This window comes from Columba livia, chromosome 9 (genome assembly GCF_036013475.1).
Source record: "Columba livia isolate bColLiv1 breed racing homer chromosome 9, bColLiv1.pat.W.v2, whole genome shotgun sequence".
Taxonomy (NCBI): Eukaryota; Metazoa; Chordata; class Aves; order Columbiformes; family Columbidae; genus Columba; species Columba livia.
Genome location: NC_088610.1, coordinates 24,400,250 through 24,420,798, shown reverse-complemented (window position 1 = coordinate 24,420,798; position 20,549 = coordinate 24,400,250). Strand labels below are relative to the sequence as shown.

Genomic DNA, 20,549 nt, shown 5'->3' with positions numbered 1-20,549 from the left:
CAGAAAACATCAGGACTGATAGGGACAAGAGGCAGCCTCACTTGTAGGCTTGCTCTTACAATCTCCAAATTCTGTTATTCCCGAGCGAATCGAGTTAAAAAACAAAGAATCCCCTTCTCTTGAAGCAGCAGCACGTGTGCACATAGAGTCTTGAGCCATTTAATAAACAGCATCTTTGGCAAAACGGAGCTTTCTGTCCCTCCACACTCACCCGGCTCACTGTCGATCTGCGTCAGCACGTCTTCAATCGAGTCCTCATCGTTCCGCAGGGTCTCGGGGTCAGGGGGAGTGTAGCCGTGGCATCGGCACCAGTGCACCACGTGCTTTGTTTTCAGGGGTGTGATGTTGTGAAACCTGGGGTGCTTCTCTATGATTTCTTGCAGGATCTTTCTCACTGTCATCGCTCGTTGCCACTGTGTCAAACCAAAGGGAAAGCCCGTCATGCTGGATAAAAATGTTTAAGGCTAGACTATGGCCCAGAACAATAATCCAATTTGCAAGGAAAACAAAAGGAATATAATTTTTTCAGAAGTCAAAAGAACGAGGAAAAACACGTGTGGAAGATGGTCCTAATCCTGATATTAGGTAGCTCTGGGCAGCTCATTTAAACTCTGTTTTCTCATCCAAATAAAACCTCAAAAAAAGCAACATACATTTACCAGGGCCCAGACACATTTGTCTTGACTTGAACTATCTCATCCCTCAAGTAACATTGTAACCTGGCATAGTGCAAGAAATCTACTAGAGCAAAATATGCTGCTCAAAACTTTAGTCAAAGTCCTTGCTCATTTAGCTGGCAACAGCAAAGGGTCTAATCAGTTCTAATGTCTTCCCCATATACATTTATAGCAAGATGACAAAACTATGAAGGAATAGGGGGAAACATCACAACTACAATACAAAAAGGTCCAGGCTAACTGAAATATTTATCTTTGGTAAACTGACAATCTATTTCAGCAGTAGTATTGCTTATGTCAGGTCCCTCAGTTCTCTTCCTACAGAAACCAGACACAATCCCATGAAAAGTTGGACCAAGTCTGTTGGGTAAAATTTTCATGGGTGTAATATGTCACAGAGGAGTGACAAGGATAATATACTAACAGGAGAGTTTGCAAAAATTCTGATAAAAGTAATTTCGAAAACATCTTACTTTGGATCAACTGAAAAACAGAGTCCCCTCTGCTTGAGAAAGTCTCTGAGCAATCACTACCTGGACACAAGGCAGCATGTCAGGAATGCTTCCATTTACCATGCAACAGACTTCTTCAGAAAACAAACCAGCCAACAAGGAAGGTTCCATAATTCAGAAATCCTCCTTGCATCCCTAATGACTGCTTATGAAACACAGGAGGACAGAAATTACCTCGGCTGCTCTCCTCTTTCCAATATTCCAGCTGTAATACTGTTCTACTGAACTGGCACAAAAAGAGCTTGCATCTTCACCTAGAAAACAGAGAGCCAAAAACAGTATTAAATTTTTAATAAGTGAAGTAAGATAAGTTCTGGGTTTGATGTTCTGTAGTGAAAAGGGAGATTTGTTCCATGCTCACAGGATCAAGGACTGTAACTCCCTAACTCTTACAAATGCTGTGCTCTCTTTGAGCACGGCACAGATACGCAGCAGGCACTGCGGTTTTTGGATGCAAAACCAGCATCCTTCTCGGTCACATGCACAGACAACTGTGGCTACGGACTGTTTTAAGCTTCTTCTCCCCAAAATTGCAATGGTGTAGACCTGTAAGTCTGTCTTACTGGTCAGAGTTTCTTCTTTTGGAAAGCATTATTTTTTTGCCAACAAATTACCACATAAAAATGGAACAGTGAGGTTTCCTGGCAAAAACATGAGAAGGAGATATGAATCCTAAGCAACAGATTAATGAATGCTATTGTAGGCCAGAGAGCTGTAAGTAATAAAAGCTTTACTGTGCCGCCCACTCCTGCTTTGCTCACTGCGCTTCTCTTGAGAAGGTCTCCAGGACCACTTGTTCGAAGTGCATTAGTTACCAAAGAAAGCTGACAGATTTTCAGCTGTGTACATGAGTAAGAGGTATGCAATTATAAAGTACCATAAAAAATTAAAATGTTGCTCTGCAAAGTACCACCTTTTTTTTTTTTTAAAAAAAAGGGCAAAAACCCCAATAACAATGCTGAGCTATGTTATATTTGCGAGCATTTCTGAAAGCTTGGTATTAAATTAAAAAACCCACATCTATTAAGGATGAGCCAGGGAAAAGAAGACCTACTCGCAGCCACTATGTGAGGACATACAATCTATTTCTAACAAAAAAAAAAAAAAAAAAAGGTTAATAACTGCTGACAACATACTTAGCTTTATTTTAAGAACCTAATTCTAAGCATCTTTCGAATAACCCCTGGAGTAAGCTCTCTAGGATAATGACTTCATTTCATTCTGCCTTTTAATAACTTTTGCGGCTACAGATTATGCAAGGTATTCTGTTGATACACTGAAAAGAGAAAACAAAGCCTTTTCATTTACTACTTACTCTTTTCAGCAATTAATGGAACCTTCTTCACTATTGCTGTTAGAAGCTGCTGGATGTTCTCCACATACTCTACACTGCAACGGATAAACAAAACCCACAATCACTGTTGGAAGCAATGAATCAGATGCACAAGGTTTCAAAATCACTACATGGTTTAGTCCCTATCCCGAAGGCATTATAGCACTACTAGTCTGAGGATAAACCGTTCTGTCCCGATCTGGAGAAGGTATTTCAAACAGCTCTTCCTCTTGCCAAAGTGTCCACATCTGAAGCTGCATTTGTCAAGCTGAAGAAACTGAAGACAGCCTTTGTTGGGCAGGCTTGGAAGAAATCCCTGCGTCATCTCACAAGCTGCAACACTGCTTTGATGGGTAAGATGCAGCAGTTAGTGCAGGCTGTCCCAGCAGGAACATGTGATACTGCATGGGAAATTTTTTACCTACAGAAGTTTAGGTAAATTTTATTTAATCAGTCATACTGTATTTAACTGGCAACAACTGTATTTTCCATTAGTTGTTTTATAACTAAGACAATATCCAGTGTGTAGTGACTTAGGATTTATTCCCATCTCCTACACATACTCCCCCATCAGGGTCATGTCTGCAGGGATATGTCAGGGTAACAAAACTTTTCAAAACATGGAGACAGGAAGAGCAGAAGAAACATCCGACACGTTGCAAGAAAAATGCAGAGAAAATTTTGAAAACTGAGTTCTGGTGAAAAAACACTAACAAGTACTTGCAAGAGCATCACAAACAGGGCAGCAGATTTCAAAGCACCCAGTGAACAAATACTCCGGTAATCTTATTGAATTCTAATTCTGAACCAAGGCAGCCCTCATACTAAGTCATTACAGAAGTACATTAGTTCAACATGACTAGAGAGGCAGGAAGAGAGACAGTTCTACTTATTCCAGATGCCCCTTTTTTGACCTGCATTTTGCTGGGCAGTTTGACCTCAGTAAGGACACACAAAGGCAATGGGAATTATACAAGCAGCGGACGGTAAAGGAGTTTTAGCAGCTTGAAATTTTAGCAAACCCCAAAACAACCGCAAATCTTCAAATATTTTTTTCCCGTTTCATGAAGCCTGATAACAAACCCATTTACAAAGAAAATATTGCAACGCTCTCTGAAACAAATGTCACCCAACAGGATTAGTACTGATATAGGAGTGAATGGGATAGATTTTACAATGTATTTCTAGGTCAAACTTAACACTACTGCACGTATCCCTAGAATCTTCTCCATTCTCCCTGGTGTTTCAAAGGTCAGAAATGCTTATAGAGAAATGAACAATTACTTGATAACGTAATTCCCAAGTTCGGAGCTCTCTTCTGTTTTTACTGCTGCTTGGCCTTCTTGGGTACCCACAGAACTGCAGTTTTGTCCTGTTGAATCAGGCTCCATCTTAACTTCAAAGAAACAGAACAGATTTTAAAAAACAAGAAGTACCAGACAGCTTGATAAATAGTGTCCTGTGAGACTCCAGTAAGAATAAGGCTCTTATATAACACCACTTAATTTGTTGTTTGTGTTTTGATTGTTAAGCATGAACAAATTTGGCCTCCAATTCCGCTGAAAGAAGGCCACAAGAACATGTTCCCCCTCCAAATCTCAACACGCTCTCATCTCATCCTTTTTAGAAAATCCGCATAATCAATTGCTGATGCTTTCCACATGACTGCCTGATCTAAACTGAACTGCCTGCGAATGTACATTGGCCTTTTTGTAAAGAAAGAGGTGGACAGAAAACTGACAGTTTTAGCAAGAAGTGACATTTCAAAGTGAGAACTTTTTTGAAGACATCACTGATTTTGACATCAGTGAACTTTGTCACATCTAGGACAGAACTTTGGTGAGACAGAAGCAGGGAGAGAGAGACATTCCCAACCCTTAACAGCCAGGCAGACTGGTCGTTCATCTGGGATGGTGGAGACACATGACAGTTCTGGAAGAACAAGACTTTGAGTATGTCAGCTCTGGCCTATGCACTGTCCTGGGAAGCACTGTACATACATCCTTCCCCTGTGTGTTTAGATCTAGTGCTGTTGGAAAGCATTATCAAGTCCATTTCACCATAGCCACTACTCTGAGGATAGCAGTTACTATGATTAAATAAATGAAATACATTGAATAATTAAATGTATTAAATAAATACATGCTGCTCTACGCATTTCTGCAATGACAAATTGAAAGAACGAGTGTTTAAAGTACTCATAGCAGCTTTCTAGAACACCCTTAGTTCTCTCTGTAATTGCCCATGCTTCAGGATTCGTTGAGGGGGAAGGCACTGTTAATTTCCTAGTCCCCAGGTGCCATTTTTACTTGATTTAAACCCTGCTAACAATGGAAATAAAGGAACTCCCAGTCACAGGGTCTACTTCCATAGTCAGGTCACTTGCATAAAGCAGCACCAGCTTATTTCTACTGTTTATCTTACTGAGAAATTCCTTGTTACCTTTAGTGATGGATGCTGTTGATGGACTAGGGACAACTGTACTTGCTGTTGTGGCAGCTGAAACAGCTGAAACTTTGCTGGTAGAAAGTGACTGTATCACTGGAGAGGAAAAAAGACAAAAGAAGAACAACAAAGAAGAAAAAAAAAAATCAAACTTCAAACACTTTGACAAATAACCATGTTCAGAAGCAACACGGTGTTTGCAGCATAAAGTTTAGGGATGAATTTCCTTGCTACATTTTCTTCTATCTCTAATTTTGGACCATGTATGCCAACAGTGACCAAGAGCTACCCTGTGTCAAAGGGGATTTTCAAACACCATCTGTCATTCTCCTCTGCCCTTTACCTTTGTTCATAGGCATGAGTATTGTCTGAACACCTCCAGAAGCTGTGTTTACACCGAGCTGTTTAAGCTGGCTGGGAACTGTCAGAACAGCCTGCTGTGGACTAGACTGATTTGAGTGGATTTTTAGCAACCCTGCAAGAAGAACGGAAGACAAAATGTTAAATAAAACACACCATTTTGTTATCTCCAGCTACTTATCTCCCTTTCTGCCTGAATCAGAATGGCAAGTAAGGCTAGCACTGCCACCCTCTTGACAAGCCACAGTTCACTGAACTGTCAAACAAGTTTTCACCGACACAAATGACTGCTAAAATACTGCGGTGCTGCACCACAGTGTGTGCAGCATTGTAAGCTGCACAATGCTCTGATATTCGTGAAGCAAGTTTCCTAATTACCTAAGTCATCTTAGGCAGAAGTTGATGTAACACAAACCTTTCAGCTGAAGCTGTCTCAGCACAGAGAAAAAACACTCTCTTGTCAGGACAAGACCTTGTGCTCAAGGCTCTAGAGAGCCTGTGACCGACCTATTGTACCTGCACAGCCGCTCACACCTCTGCAATTCAGCTTAGCAGAACCCGCTGCAGTCAGCAGAGCACAACCAACCACGTTTTAACTAACTGACGAGCAAGAGCTCCGCAGTACGTCTGATAAAGGACATACCTAAAGTAAGTGTCCTGCGTCCTTCTGTAACATGCACTGAATACATAAGGATGGCTAATCAAGCTATGAAACATATTGAAGTGAGGACTCAAATCACTGATTTTAGTCAAGGCTAAAAGAACAAGCAGATACATTCAGGTATTAACAGCATTATCAATGGCAGCACCAGTGACTTTGGTGAAAAGCTGCATGGCTTCAAGCTGCACCACAGTGCCAGGTGAGCAGTGCCCATCACCTGCCCACCAGCTCTCTCCTCCATGGTGAAGACACCTCAAGCCACCACAGCCAGCACTGTAACACTGTGATTTGGGCCTCTGCTCATCCTTTCTACCAGTACACCAGCTATTTTCAATATAATTGTATCCAATCTATAGCTAACTTTTATTCAGATTGTGGAAATTTAATAGGCTTCTATTCTAGAACACTGATAAGAGCAGACTTCTTAGTTTCATAATAGTAATTTTATACTCACGATTTGAGATAAAGTTTCCATTCTTCTCATATTTTATTATTATTATTAAGAAATGCAGCTGCCTTTTAAGTGCTAGACATGCAAGGTCTGGTGAAGATGTCTCTTGGTTTTGACAGGTGTACAGCACTGGTCAGGCTTTCACCAGGACAGGAGGCTAACCTAGTACTACCAATTAATTTTTAAACATCACAGTGCATTTTATTTAAGACTCTTAAATAAAAGCCCATATCTTTAGAATTAAAAATACGATTGCTACGCATCTTGCCAAAACCTTTTCTTTCACCTCCAGCCTTTTAAACACACAGCCCCAGGACAGCCAAGCTCAGTGGTGGCTGGTTCCCTTTGATACACTGAGCCCCAGCAGTGCTGGGGATGTTAAATGATGAATGGAAGGTCTCCTGGGGCACAGAGCCAGCCTCCAGCAAGCAAGTAAATGCTCATGGCTTTGCAAGTCTCCTTCCAGAACAGTTTAGCACACTTCGAGAAAGGGTATCATTTAAAAGAGTGCCTTGGGGGATGTCCCAAGTGTGTGATGCACAGATGTGTCAGGACATGACAGGACAGCAAGGGACCCAAACAGCAAGGTGAGTAAGAAGATGACATTTTCAACTAACCCTATTAGCGTGATGTGTGGGAGACACAGTTTGTTGCAAAAGGGTGGAAAAATTTGAGATTATTTCTGAAAAGTTGCTTTTGAAAATGCAAATCTCCAGAATTTTAACACAGTTTTGTTTTGGTTTTACATCAACATAACATGTTTATAGCCACTGCTTCTTTTGGGATTCTTGAAGAAATGAAGAAGTCAGTGCCTCAGGTTACAAAAACCAAACCAACCCAAAATCTAGATAGCTGGCTCATACCTAGATGGGAGTTTCAATCTGAAAGCTATTTAGAATGGCAAATTTTCTATTTAAAAAAACCCAAACCTCTCTGCTTTGTTTGCAAAGAGTAAAACACTCAACTAACTGCTTATTGCACAATTCTGGCAGTCTCAGACCATGTTGTTTACTTTCAAGCTCTGGGAAAAACAGAGTGATGAAAAAAGAAAGAGTTTGTAAGACTGCGTACACAGGAAACAAAAAAGAGCTGCATTTAAAAGACGCTCTCAGATGAGCTCAGTGTCACTTTATCTTTTCCATATTTTTACTCTGTTTCCACCTCGTAAGAAGCCACCTCAAGTCAACAGAACATGCCAGCAGGTAAATCAGTCAAAACGTAAATTTCTGATTTTAACCCATAATACTCAAACCTGCTATATTTGTCCAAAAGACACTGGAAGACAATAAAACTAAATAAGGGAAACTTCCCTCTACATAAGGGCAGTCCATCTCTATTACCTCATCTTTATGAACTCAAAACATTCCAGACCCAACCTACTTCACTGTACTTAATGGATTTTGACTTCAAAGCCATTGGTTCCCCCTAATCAACACCCCTCACCTTTCCAAGCCAAACAGAGCATATGCAAAGCCTCAGAGCCAAATTCTGCACATGCAGCTTCTCCAGCTTCAGTTTGGTTTCACTTTCACAAATTACCCAGTCGGCAGTATTGCTGGTACCTTGATAGTTTCAGCATTCAGTGACACACTGTGCTCTTGAACAGGCAGAATGCATCTTCTAATGAGAACTTGGCAAGAGAACCAAAATCCCTCTCTAATACCAACAGGCAACTCACGCTGTTATTTGCAACAGATACAGTCATTGCACCAATGTGATAGGATGCCAAATTGTTTAGACATTTCCTTGGCTAAACCAGAAGTTATGCTAATAATATATACATTTTAGAAAGCATGACTTCACTTTTACACGTTTAGAAATGCAGGTGACTTTATATTGTTTCATTTACAGTGAAGACATCTGAAGAACTCACACCTGGATTCTAACTTTCTATAGGAAAGGCATGAAGGGAGTTTAATACCTGACACTGCAGCTTTTCCAGTCACAGGCGTTGGGGTAGTCATCAGAGAAGCAACACTTACAACAGTGGAAGTTGCAGTCTTATTCACTACTGATGAAGTGGACTGGCTCTGGCTTACACGGATTTGGTGTTGCTGTCCAGATGTCTTCGCTGCAGGAGTTCCAGAAGATGATGAACTGGAACCTGCATTATCTATTTGCTGCATAAAAGAGGCAGAGAGGCATAACAAATTCCTTTTCATGTCATAGATGATTCAACAGTAAGTACAACGAGGTAACATCTAGCAGCAGGAAAACCAGACGGTTACCAATCAATCTAGTCCTTACCTGGGGATTATACTGGCTAGGGTGCAAACGTTCTATTACAGAATATTGGCAATGTTGTTTCTCACCTGGGCCACCCCGTTTGTGGGGAGGGCCACGGCAGGAGCAGCAGCTGTGGTGATAACACCTCCTGATACTCTCAGCACGGTGGTGCCAGGTTTGGAGAGCTGGGACGAGACAGGCACTGATTTTATAGACCCATCTGATATCTTCATCAGCGACGCCTGTCCACTGGGTGAAGCCTTTGAAAAATAATTCAGCATAAGGTAAAAGGTGTATTCGTTGGGATTAAAAAAAAAACAACAACAACAAAACCTTTAAATAAAAACCAAACAACAAAACAAGAGAAATGCTTTCTATACTACTGAAAAATATTTTCAAAAGACTTCTGAAAAAGGCAATCTGGCGATAAGAGCTGGAACAAAACTACTATCTCAGAAAATCAACTTTATCAAACTGCTGACTTTTCAAAAATATGTTTATCAATCTTGAATTTAGGATGATCAATTCCAGGCATTCTTGCTGAGTTTAAATTTCACAGGGACCATTTGCTACTTCTTTTAAAAAAAGGGCCTTTGAGGGATCTTAAGATGACCAAGGCCAAAAATTTTAAAGAGCTTTAGCAGGTGTCCCTTTGCTAAGGTTCAAATACTCAAGCACATTTTTGCACATGACTGCAATCACTTCTGTAATTCCATTTCATTAAGAAATCCCAGAGCACATTTTCAAACTAGCAACCCAAGCTTACAGACAATCTACTTTGAGAACACAAATAAAGCTGGAAAACTGTGGCCCAGTATCTGCACATGAAAGTATACCTTCATGTGCTTTCCTTATCATAGTACAGCCAGCATCATATTCATACAAAAAACAAAGCAAACAACTACAAAAGGAAGAGGTCTCACAATGTGTGGCTGTGTTTCCTATATTTTATCTGACAAAATGCTGACTAGTAACAGAGAAAAATATAATTTGCCTGTTACCTGCGTAAATAGAGCTGTTTTCTGTCCAGTTATCACTTTTAGTGCTTGTCCTTGTGTGGAAGATGCTCCAACCCCCACATTGCCCTGAACAACTGAAGCTGGAGTCAGCTGCTTCCCAGAACTCTGAGGAGAAGGCTGGCCAACCAGAAAGGTGCCCTGCTCCAGAAATAAGTTAGGGAGGTCAGCAATGTGAAACACAGTTAAACAGAAATCTAGGAGTGTCATTACAAGGTATAAGCCTGCAGCTATAATGCCACAACACAGCATCTTCTAAAACAAGGCACTGCTAATTACAGTGGATGCTTCTGCACTAAGGGCTGGACACAGCCTTCTGTTCTTGGTACAGAAGAACACTTTCTGATGCCGAGGAAGAGGTGAAAAAGCCACAATCAGTTTCCTGTCTCCTCAGAGGCACCCACTACAGTTTAACATACTTAGTGCTCTTCAAGTTTATTCTTTGTGACAAATGCTGCTTAACTTGCAAGATCAGAGAGCCTACTGCTGTGCTAGGGAAAAAAAAAAAAAAAGAAATAGAGACATTCTGTTGTCTTCTCACTTCAAAATGTATTTTTTATATATATATTCAGAGCTCAGCATTCAGAAAACACAGCGACAACTGGAGGCGTGCACTCTAATAACCCACCGCCCCAGGCCTGGCCACACTTCCTGCCTCACATCAGTATTCAGCTGCTGTCCTCCAGAGGCTCCACGCACCCACGGGGATCACTTCATGCAATCCTACGTTTTCTCATTTTTCTTCCTTACTCAGCCTTGCAGTTTCTCTCCAATAACTCTCCTTCATTCTCATGTCTCTAGTGCTTTTCTCAAACTCTTATGCATCCTACTGTTTAAGCCCCATAGTCCAAGAATGTTTCGGGTACTATAGAATGACAGGACACCCACAAATCACCACTGCAGCCTGAAACATCAGTCTGCTTCCACTGAGATGCTTATGCCACTGACCTGGGGCGTCTGTTTCAGGATGTAGGATGTATAGGTGAGATGCTGTGACAAGTTATTGCTTGCGCTTTGGGTTCCTCCTCCTCCCCCACTATTTGTAGAAGAACCAGACTGGAGACCTGTAACCAGAAGAAAAGGCTTGACCCTTTGGTAACCAGACACTGTCAGCTGCTAAAGCATCCCTGGATATACAAGTGACTGAAAAAACTTTACGAGATGCTTGTTGCCACATGTTTTGAAGCTGAATAACATTATCACCCAGTACAGCACAGATCAGATGTGCTGGTGTGCTCTCTTATAGCTCAGCAAATGCCACAAATGAAAGGGGCTACGGGGGAAATAAGGAGGACTAGGGGGCAAGCAAAGCTAATTTCAGGGTGTCATGCCATTACTTATCAATAGCTTTCACAACTACATTCAAATCCACTTAGTTCTACACCATGAAAACAAAGTGGTCTCCTCCTACAGATCACAACAAAGAGTTAAAATACAACCCTTTGCTCAATTTTAAGGAAAATTATACTGCTTTCAGCACACAAAGACATTGAGAGCACTCCATGAAAAGCAGTTTCATCTAAAACAGAAGACACCTCTGAGAGCTCAGTCTTCAGAAGTGTTGTTATGAACAAAGAAACCCCATCCCATTACTGACTTCCACAGTACCAGGATGCTTTACAGCAAAAATGCCAAACATATTAATTATGCAGTGATTACATTAGGTAACTCATTAGATTTCCCTGCAAGACTAACTAGCATTATTTGTGGCTCGCAGTATGGCTCCTTGGGGTATCAGCAGCAGTTTTCCTTTCCCAGAAGGGTTCTTGCTGTTGGTGGTGAGGTACAGTTTGGTGCCTGGTGGTAGGTTCGCCAAGTTTGCCAGGTTGGTGGCTGGTAACTGCAGAGTGGCCATCACTAGAAAGGAAGAATAAAACAAAATAAAACTACTACTTTCAGAAGGTAGCATGCATTGAAGTCTGCACAGGATAAAAGTACTAGGAGTGACATGCAGGTAGCCTTTGAAGCCCCACATGAGTCTGGCCTAACTGCAGATTTACTCCACCAGTGATGCAGAGACACATTCTTCAACAGGTCTGAAAAAAGTCCCACTGCGTGCAGCACCACTTACAGCTGCAGACCAAAGCAGCACAGCCATGGGGACTAGAGGCTTCTTCCAGTCCAGATACCACACGAGACCTTTCAAACACTCCAGAGCCTGAGCCAATGTGCCCACCTAAAGCTGGGCTGTTTCTGCCCAGGCTCCTGCAACTGTAAGCCCTGGGAAAGACCTGAAGATGCAATAAGGACAGTATGGCTCTTCTTGGTTGGATTTATGTGGAGCCATCTGAGTATTTCAGGATCACAATGCTGGGCCAAAATGTGAGACCTGGCTCCATGGAAGTCTGCTAGGTGTCCAGCACATCCCCCAGCATATCTGTCTGATATCCATTCACACAACACTGCATGCTTCAAAGTACTTGTGCTCTCTCTTCCCCCCTTACAGATAATGAGTTAACATTTCATTTATTACAAATCTCAGTCCACCTGAATTTCCATACAGACTTCACTACTAATTTTGAAGTTTTTCAGTCACACAGTTATTTTGAAGTTGAAGAAATCATTATGGAGCCCAAAGTCCACCCATCATGAACTATTAACAAGGTATAAAAATTACTCTACCTGAGCCTTGAGATGTACTTTTCTGAGCACCCGTGGAAGAAACTTGTGCCTTTGTTATAGTCTGCACAGGCTGAGCAACAATTGTCCCTCCACCTCCACTCACGATGGCTTTGGCTACACCTTGAGTCACAACTTGCTTCGGACCAACAGCTTTTGCTACCGAAGAACTGGATTTTGCCACAAGTATCTGGCCACCGCTGATAGCCACCGCTTGTTTCACTGTCGACTGTAAAGCAGAACCAACTGGAACGCCAACAACCTGCAAAAAATCAGTGTCGGATGAGGTGCTGCTGGCAAGGGCAACTACATGAGTTCTAGCTGATACACTACCTCTACCTTTGGACAGTTCAGGACACTTTATACATGTCTAGTCACATATAAAAGCTATTCATTCAGAAACAAAATTAAATTGGCAAGAAGCCAATCCCAAGTAAAAATATAAACTGTTAAATACAACCAGATTACAGAGCACCCGCAAAAGATTAAGTACATTCAAATTACAGGGCACTTTCATTTTTTTCTGACATACAAGCAATAGCTTAATTCCAACTGCAGATAAAGCTTGCCTTGGCAAAGCACAGAGATTTAGAAATCTAGTTTCAACAAGTTTATGGGAACAGACTCTTTGGGAAAACCATGGCCTCAAAGTAGAATCCACGAAGTGCTTCAATTTTATGTGTTGACAATAACCGCAGAGAAACATAAGTTTGCCTACCTGCTCCAACAGGCAAATAAAGCAGTAAAAAGCACAATGAACTGTCACAAATGTAAATATATCTTTACTTATGAAAAATTCAAAGCTCTGTATGTAGTGTCTTGTGCTTGGCACAGGATTTGACTCTATCCACAATGGAAACAGGCAAGAATGGAGACAATTTCTGACACATCTGTCATCTTGTCACTGCAGTTACTGTGCCTTCTCAGAAGCAGTGCCATGGGAGCACTGCATGGGCACAGACTCCTACAACAAAACACTTGAGCTCCCACTCAAGCAGGACTGCTCCCACCTCATGCTCAGCCTCCACACCGCTCCCTATTTGTCCTGTTCTTTTTTGCCACAGGCCTGCAGTCCAAGGAAAGAATTTGCCTTCTCTTTACTGAAACATCTGGATGAATTTCAGCAAGGATGGCAGCCAACTTTCTGGGCTGACAGGCTCCAGCAAACACCACTCCCACCCCACTTTTGCAATGGGTCAGACAAAAGCAGGAGATGCTCCCTGTACACAACAAAATGCTCACCCTGCTCCCTTCTCAGGGACTACAGGTAAGCAAAATGTGAGCCACCCTGTGCACTCCTACGCACAGTGCTGCTGCCTGGGTCCGAGACAGAAGCAAACCTACACCCCCGAGAGCAGCAGGAGCTGTTGCAATGAACCCACAAGACAGTTTACACCGCACTGAAGATGCCCGAGTCCCTCGTACCTTAGACTGCACCGTCCCCTCGCCCGCGCTGACGACCGGTTTCTGTGGTGACAAGGCTAACATGTGGCTGCCTTTTACAGTGACGTACTGCTGCACAGAGGTCTGCGTGCTTGTCCCTGTCGCTGGTAGCTGGGGTTGCTGGGGCAGCTCTCCCGGCTCCTGCTTTATTATCACCTTTTAAATAGGAAGAATTAATAAGAAAAGCAAAGACCTTAAAAGATTCAGCTGGACAGAGCGCTGGGCCATCTTGTCTAGACTGTGCATTTTGCCAAGAAAGGTTGGACCAGATGATCCTTGTGGTCCCTTCCAACCTGGAATTCTATGATTCTGTGACTAAATTACTGGGAATCATTGCTGGAACAGCCTGTCTGCAGAAAAGGGCAGGCAACAATCAGCAAACTCAGACGTGGTTCTCACCACCAGGACAACTCTCTAACTCAACTCCAAGATGAGAGCTACTCCCAACACACAAGCATGTGGGGGTGTCTGTATTTACAAAGCATTCCAGGTTTCAGAGGAGCTCATAGAAATTACAGAATCACAGAACTTGCCAGTAAAATTACAACTACCAGTGATACTGTCGATGGACTTGGCCAGACCTGTCTTCTTCAGGCCCCGCACCGCAGCATGGAGCCACAACACTTTAAGGTTTCAAATTTTTAAGTAGCTTACTGTTCAGAACATGTTCTAAGTCTCATTTTTTTTCTATCCTGCAAAATTACAACCAATATTATAGCTATAGATATTGTAAATTATCATAGCTGACAATATTATCTTGTATATGTTTTGTTTCTCTGGGACAGGCCCTAAATCTAATCCCTAAGAGCAGCGACTCAAGAAAGGCTGGGTTTTTTTGCATTAGATTGCTGTAGGTACTGTAACTGGTAGGAAGCATTCTTCCACCTTCTACTCAGATCAACTAATATTGCCAGAAACAACTTTACATTTCGGATGGTAACGCTTAAGGAAATGTACTCAGAAGTGGCAACATCTGAGATTCAGAAATCACTGTATCATTTTTGAAGAAGCTCCTGACAGATGTACTGCAGTTTTACTTTGACTGTATCCTACTAAAATTAGATTTTAAAATACCATCTTCAATATGACAGTGATTCAAAGAAAAACAAGAAAGGATGAAAGAGGAGACAAAAAGATCATAGGTACAGAGGAGCCACAGGGAAAGAGAAAAAGATACATTTTTGAGAGGTGCTGGAGAGCCCTTGGCAGCAAGAAACATTGGTTCCAGTAACATTTTACATGCACTGGAAGTTACATGGTTTGTGGCACAAGTCAGCATGAAATGACATTATTCGGCTCCTTGTCCAGGCACAAAAGCCAAGCAGAATACCTTTGTAAATGCTCCAAGTCCTCCAGTGACTGATTTGGGGCTTTGCACCTTGGAATGACTCCCAATGGGACAAAGAGGTGGCATGGTGGCAAACAGAGAATCCTCCTGCTGCGAACAGGAAGACAAAGTGCAAAAAATCGATGAAATGTCCAATACAAGAAATAAAACAAGACACTGCTAACAAAGGGACCATCTGGGGAGGCCAAAATACCTGCACAAGTAAGACACTTCCAAAATCAGTCAACACTTAAGTAAAAGGAGTGCAACATACTAGATACAACCTATAAAGCAAATTCTATTTGGAAAGTTACATCTATAACAGCAGTTACAGCAGTAACTGTTTCTTACCTCATCCTACACAGGTGAAATAAATTGACCCATGTTCCCCAACCAGCTTTTTATAAAAGCATTTCAGAGCTGTAAAATTCAAGCAGTTTGTGTGGGAATCTTATAAATGCCTACAAATACCTGACGGGAAGGTGTAAAGGAGATCAAGCCAGAGAACGCTCAATAGTATCCAACGAAAGGACCCGAGTCAAAGGGCACAAATTAAGAAACAGGAAATTCTGTGTAATTATAAGGAAATCTTAACCAAAAAAAAGTTTTTCCTGTGAACTCTTCAGCCTTGGAGAGCCTCAAAATCCAAGTGGACACATTCCTGAGCAACCTGCTCCAGCTGATCTTGCTTTCAGCAAGAGCTGGACTGGATGATCTGCAACGGTCCCTGCCAACCTCAACCACTCTGTGATTCTACACACAAACCTCAGAGAGAGAAGACAATCTAAGAAGAAACAAGTTACAAAGGGGGAAAAAACTGTTCCATTTAAGTCTACAAGCAAAATTCTCTCCTGTAACTAGAAAGATGTGATGGCACACAGTCTTTCCAGGCAGAACTCATCACTTGGCAGAAACTGTGAGGCTATGTAACCAAATGAAGTAAAAAACATTTCCACACCTGCAAAATTATGCACCTGGCATTTCCAGATCTGAGGCTGCCGGAGAAGTCACATGCATTTCAGGAAGTTTGTTAAGGTTCTGTTTTAAGTAAAATAATTGTACTATTTTACAGTCAATGTGAACTCCAAAGCCACAGTTTCACAATCACTTTGCCCACCCCTGGGTTGGGTCATGACCAGAAAGCAAGTGCTCAGTCTCCAACCTAACACCCCTGCCATCTTCCTTCTACTGACGCATTAGTTTTCAACCAGATTGTCTGCTCTGGTTTACTACACCACTGCACAATTGGTAGCAAACAGGGGGAGGTGTGAAGACAAAGCCAGAGGCATAACCAGTCCTCTCATCAGCATATAAGTCATTTTAAAGTGGCTGAAGAAACACAGCCTTAAGTCATTTAAAAAAAATACAGAAAAAAGTAGCATATAGGGAAGAGATGAAAAGTGGTGAGTTAAGCACAATCTGTAACATCATACTGAACTATCAGACACCCCCCCTCCTCTTAAAGAAACTATAAAATGGCAGCTTTTCCACCAACCAGAAGCCACAAATCTAAATACATTCCTGTTTACAGAGCTATGATTTTTATAGACAGATATATTTAAAATATCTACAGCTTTTAACTTTGCCCTGGAAATACAGAATTCAACTGTTACTAATGACATGTGCCTACTCTGACTCACTGAAAACCTTCCAGAAAGAATTGTTCCAAATCAGTGAAAAAGAAACACTAATGAATGGTTTTCAACACAGTTCAGTGAAATGCATCTGAGCAGACAGGCTCTTAAAAGCTGAATAGCTAGCTGCACACCTGATACTTAAAATGCTACTTCAAACTGTAATAATTGCTTCAGACAGCAATCTTTGACACTTTTTCCCTAACAGACATAGGAAGCATTTCAATTCCAAATGTAAAGTGATATGCTCTCTGCAGGCTGATTTGCAAGCCTTCCCCACCACACCATATCCTGCATTAATATTCCTGTGACTTGGAGACAGGGAAACGCTCCTGTTTTCAGCAGCACACCCACCAGCTGCTTTCAGAAAGAGCCTCACTGACGCCACTTCCCTGCCAGAAATATCCTTCCCAGCACAAGATGTGGGAGAGATTTTATGTGAGACAGTTCAGCTCTGTACCTTTTGGGCTTTGCAGAGCAGCAGCGTGAACCCTGTTTATCACTGTTCATGCATTTGGTTACTCCACTGTTAACGCAAACATTTTTCTAAATGCAGACAGTTGTAAAACCACTAAACGAGCTATGTTCAGGCTGCTAGGAGCAGTCGTTGTACAAAAATAATGAAGAGAGTGAAGGTTTTGAGGTAGGTACCTCTGGTTTAATCACATACTGCCACTAACAAGGTGAAGAAGATCAAAGTCAGCTACAGAAGAGCTTTTTTGAAAGATAAGACATTTTGAGAGCTATGCCCTCCATGGATTTCCTTGTAGAAAAGCAAAAGAGCAGTGCCTTTAACAGAAGTGTAGGCAAGTCTAATTAGAGGTTCAGGAAGTGACACTATCATCTTGTATAACCACCATGTTTCCATATGGCTCCATCTGTTAGACACAGTAAACCTTCACATGAAATGACAATCAAAAGAACTTGGTTGAAATGCAGAATTTATACTACTAAAAAGCCCTATTTATTAGGAAGGTGGATTTTAAAGGGAAAGTACGCACCTAATGAGAACATTACCTTGACAGCTGAGGTGACAAAACTGCTCCCATGGGTCTTTGATACAGGAGATCCAGTTCCGTGAGAGGCCTGACAAACACTGCTCAGTTTGCTGGTTGGGCTCCCTACGTTCAGGAAATAAAGCAGATGTCGGGTGAGGGACAGGGAGTGGTGCCACCAAACACATGAAACCTCTACTAACAAGAAGCATCTCATTTTGGCTCTGTTTTCTCCATGAGGTACGTCAGTGGGAGTTGGTATGGGCACAAAACAAATCCTCTACCAAATTTCCAGCTGCAGAATTCATGCCCCGGAGAAGGTACTCTCCATTCAGAGCTGTGTTTCTGGCAAACATATGGTCAGGTACCTTCCCAGGCAGCTGAGGTATCAGCCACGGGTGTGAATTATGTGAAATTAGGAGAATAAATGAGCTGCCAGTCAGAATTTGCTGCCGTAGGTGTAACATCCTCCACTGCCCAGAAGCGCTTTGAATTTACATAGGGAAGGCCTGGAGGAGGCTGGAGTGGGAGGGGAAAGGCCAGATACGGAGAGACAATGTGAGCAGCAACAAGTGAAAAGGACAGAGCAAGGCAAGGAAAAGGAAGAAATAAAGAAGGAAGACATCAGCTCCTGAGTCTGCAGGACTGCTCTTGCAAAATCATCATGTGGAGCTGTGTGCCACAGCCTTCTCCTGGACCCCCAAGATGGATGGGGGTCCAGTGGTGAACTTGTCAGTGTGTTCTCAATACCTGCTCAGCAGCAGTTTTGTTACTGTTTGGTTTGCTAGCTTCATTTAAGAGATGCCAAAGCCAGGGACTATACCTGTGAAAACACAGTAATAGTCTCTCATACAGTTGTACTACAATTTGTGCTTAAATTTAAAGCAGCCATTTCTTGCAATAACAGGGTCTGGGAAGGCTGGCTTTCAAAGAGCACAAAGTTTCAGATCTCACCCCTTTTTTTAAATATGATCTCAGTCTTATCAAAAACATCCCAGTGACTTTGTAATATCACATTACGCTCAATCCAGCCTGGCTGCCATTGCCAAAAAAGCCAGTTCCACATGCTCTCTTGCTCCCTCATACAGGGTCTGGTGAGGAGCCATCTGACAACAAAGCTCAGACTGGGGAGAGGAGGGTATTGATCTTCTGCTCTGCCACTGATCTGAGCTGACTTGTGCAGGACACAGGGGAAACAGCAGGAGTGCAGGGGAGGGAGAGGCAGCAGGCAGTTTCTTCCAGGCCAGCCTGTATTTACATCACACTAATGTGGTGTGAAACTGCACCTTTAATAGCGTTAAGACTTGTACGTCCAAAGCATCTGGTGCATCTACAGATCCTGCCTTCCACGTACAAACCCCTACTAGGAGAACACAAAAGTTACCCAAACCATGATAAACCACAGACAGTCAGGCCAGAGATAAAGAAGAAACAGAAAAGAAAAAGTGCAGAAAAACCCCAACCAAACAAAAACTCCACCCCTACAGGTAAAACAGCTTCAGTGTTAACAAGAAAGTCACAAAATATACTTCAAAAAAATTCACTTATGACTATGGTCCCCCTACCAAGTCCCTTTGTGATTAAGCTAAAATGAACATGACAGCTATGTTCTTTTACACAAAAGGAAGAACCGTTATTAAGACACGAATTTTTGCACTTTCCAACCAGCAAACTGTTTACATGGATGTAATGTGTTACATGGATGCTGTACCTTACCACACAGCTCTGAGCATCCTTCTGAGACGCTGGCAACCACACACACACACACACACACACAAACAAGTGTGGTTTTAAATAGGTAGCAATTCTTGGCCACAAATCACAACAAATAAATGACTTTTCAGTGACCTTTCCTTCAGCTCCAATACAAAGCTTACCAACTGACTCCCATACCCATCACCCGTCTCCTGCAGCTCCAGCATGTCACCACCACAGCACCGAGGGAATCCAGTTAGAGGAATCCAAACCAGCTGGAATCGGACCAGCTGGAAGTTGAGAACAGTAACAAAAACCAGCATGGCTCTTCTCCTGGTAACCTGGGTCTGCACGTCAACACATCTAGAGCACCATCCACTGGGAGCCAAGGCTGATCTGCAGGCCACTGCCAGCTCTCCATGCTTTTGGCCCACACGATACAGTTCTCACCCAACCACCTGTGCCCTGTTTCTGTTTAGATCTCTGTGCACCACAGCTCACATCACTTTCTCTCCTTCCCTGTTTGCCTGCAAGGAACAGGCTCTCTTTGAAGAGGTATCTGTGCATTCAATTTTGCCTTATACTATGTGCTGTTTCCTAAAGGTATTTATGTTAAAGTCTGAGATACCCTTACCCATGTTACACAGGTCAGTTGTACAAAACCAGCAATACCTCCCTCTTTCTTTGCCAAGTACTCTTCCATCTTCGCAAGCTGAAATACTATTATAATTTTTTTAAAGAGAGAATAAACTTGAACGGGTAAGACTAAGTCACTGCCTTCTGTGATCACACTACACACCTGTGCTTGTAGCTGCTGCTCCAACCATCTGTCCAGGCTTGTCCACAATAATATACGGATTATTAATGACTGAACTAGCAGAGCCTTGCTTCATGTGCACCGGAGTGGAGGTTGGGGTACGAGGTAGCGGAGATGGACTAGGGGTCGATATTGGAGAACCTTAAGACAAAAATCCAACGCTTCTATCTTGTAAATGTTGTAAGAACACAAAAAAAATACAGCAAAAGTAGTACTTTTTAAAATGGCTTAGAGAAGGAACATTTTTTGAGAAAGCACGTTTCAGCCTGAGTGAGGACTTGGAGAAGGAAAGAGACAGGAGAGGAAAAGGCATGTAAAGCACAATGGCTCATACCTAC

The 20,549-nt window shown here is 42.2% G+C and overlaps 1 protein-coding gene across 20 annotated transcripts in view; it reads right to left on the bottom strand.

Annotated features, from left to right (window-relative positions):
- Positions 1-20,549, bottom strand: part of YEATS2 (YEATS domain containing 2) — a 46,715-nt gene that overhangs the window by 8,015 nt on the left and 18,151 nt on the right. For 7 of the 20 annotated variants that reach the window (XM_065074279.1, XM_065074280.1, XM_065074267.1 and 4 more), the window contains 16 exons: positions 20,194-20,352; positions 17,722-17,825; positions 15,074-15,181; positions 13,726-13,899; positions 12,304-12,562; positions 11,377-11,538; positions 10,630-10,745; positions 9,667-9,822; positions 8,752-8,925; positions 8,361-8,559; positions 5,311-5,442; positions 4,965-5,063; positions 3,807-3,918; positions 2,505-2,578; positions 1,364-1,443; positions 212-413 (listed from right to left, as the gene is read on the bottom strand). In XM_065074279.1, coding sequence (XP_064930351.1) covers positions 212-413; positions 1,364-1,443; positions 2,505-2,578; positions 3,807-3,918; positions 4,965-5,063; positions 5,311-5,442; positions 8,361-8,559; positions 8,752-8,925; positions 9,667-9,822; positions 10,630-10,745; positions 11,377-11,538; positions 12,304-12,562; positions 13,726-13,899; positions 15,074-15,181; positions 17,722-17,825; positions 20,194-20,352 — 2,310 coding nt within the window. Of the gene's footprint in view, positions 1-211; positions 414-1,363; positions 1,444-2,504; positions 2,579-3,806; positions 3,919-4,964; positions 5,064-5,310; positions 5,443-8,360; positions 8,560-8,751; positions 8,926-9,666; positions 9,823-10,629; positions 10,746-11,376; positions 11,539-12,303; positions 12,563-13,725; positions 13,900-15,073; positions 15,182-17,721; positions 17,826-20,193; positions 20,353-20,549 lie in introns of those variants that run through there. The other 13 variants (XM_065074275.1, XM_065074282.1, XM_065074276.1 and 10 more) reach the window with 10 other exon arrangements.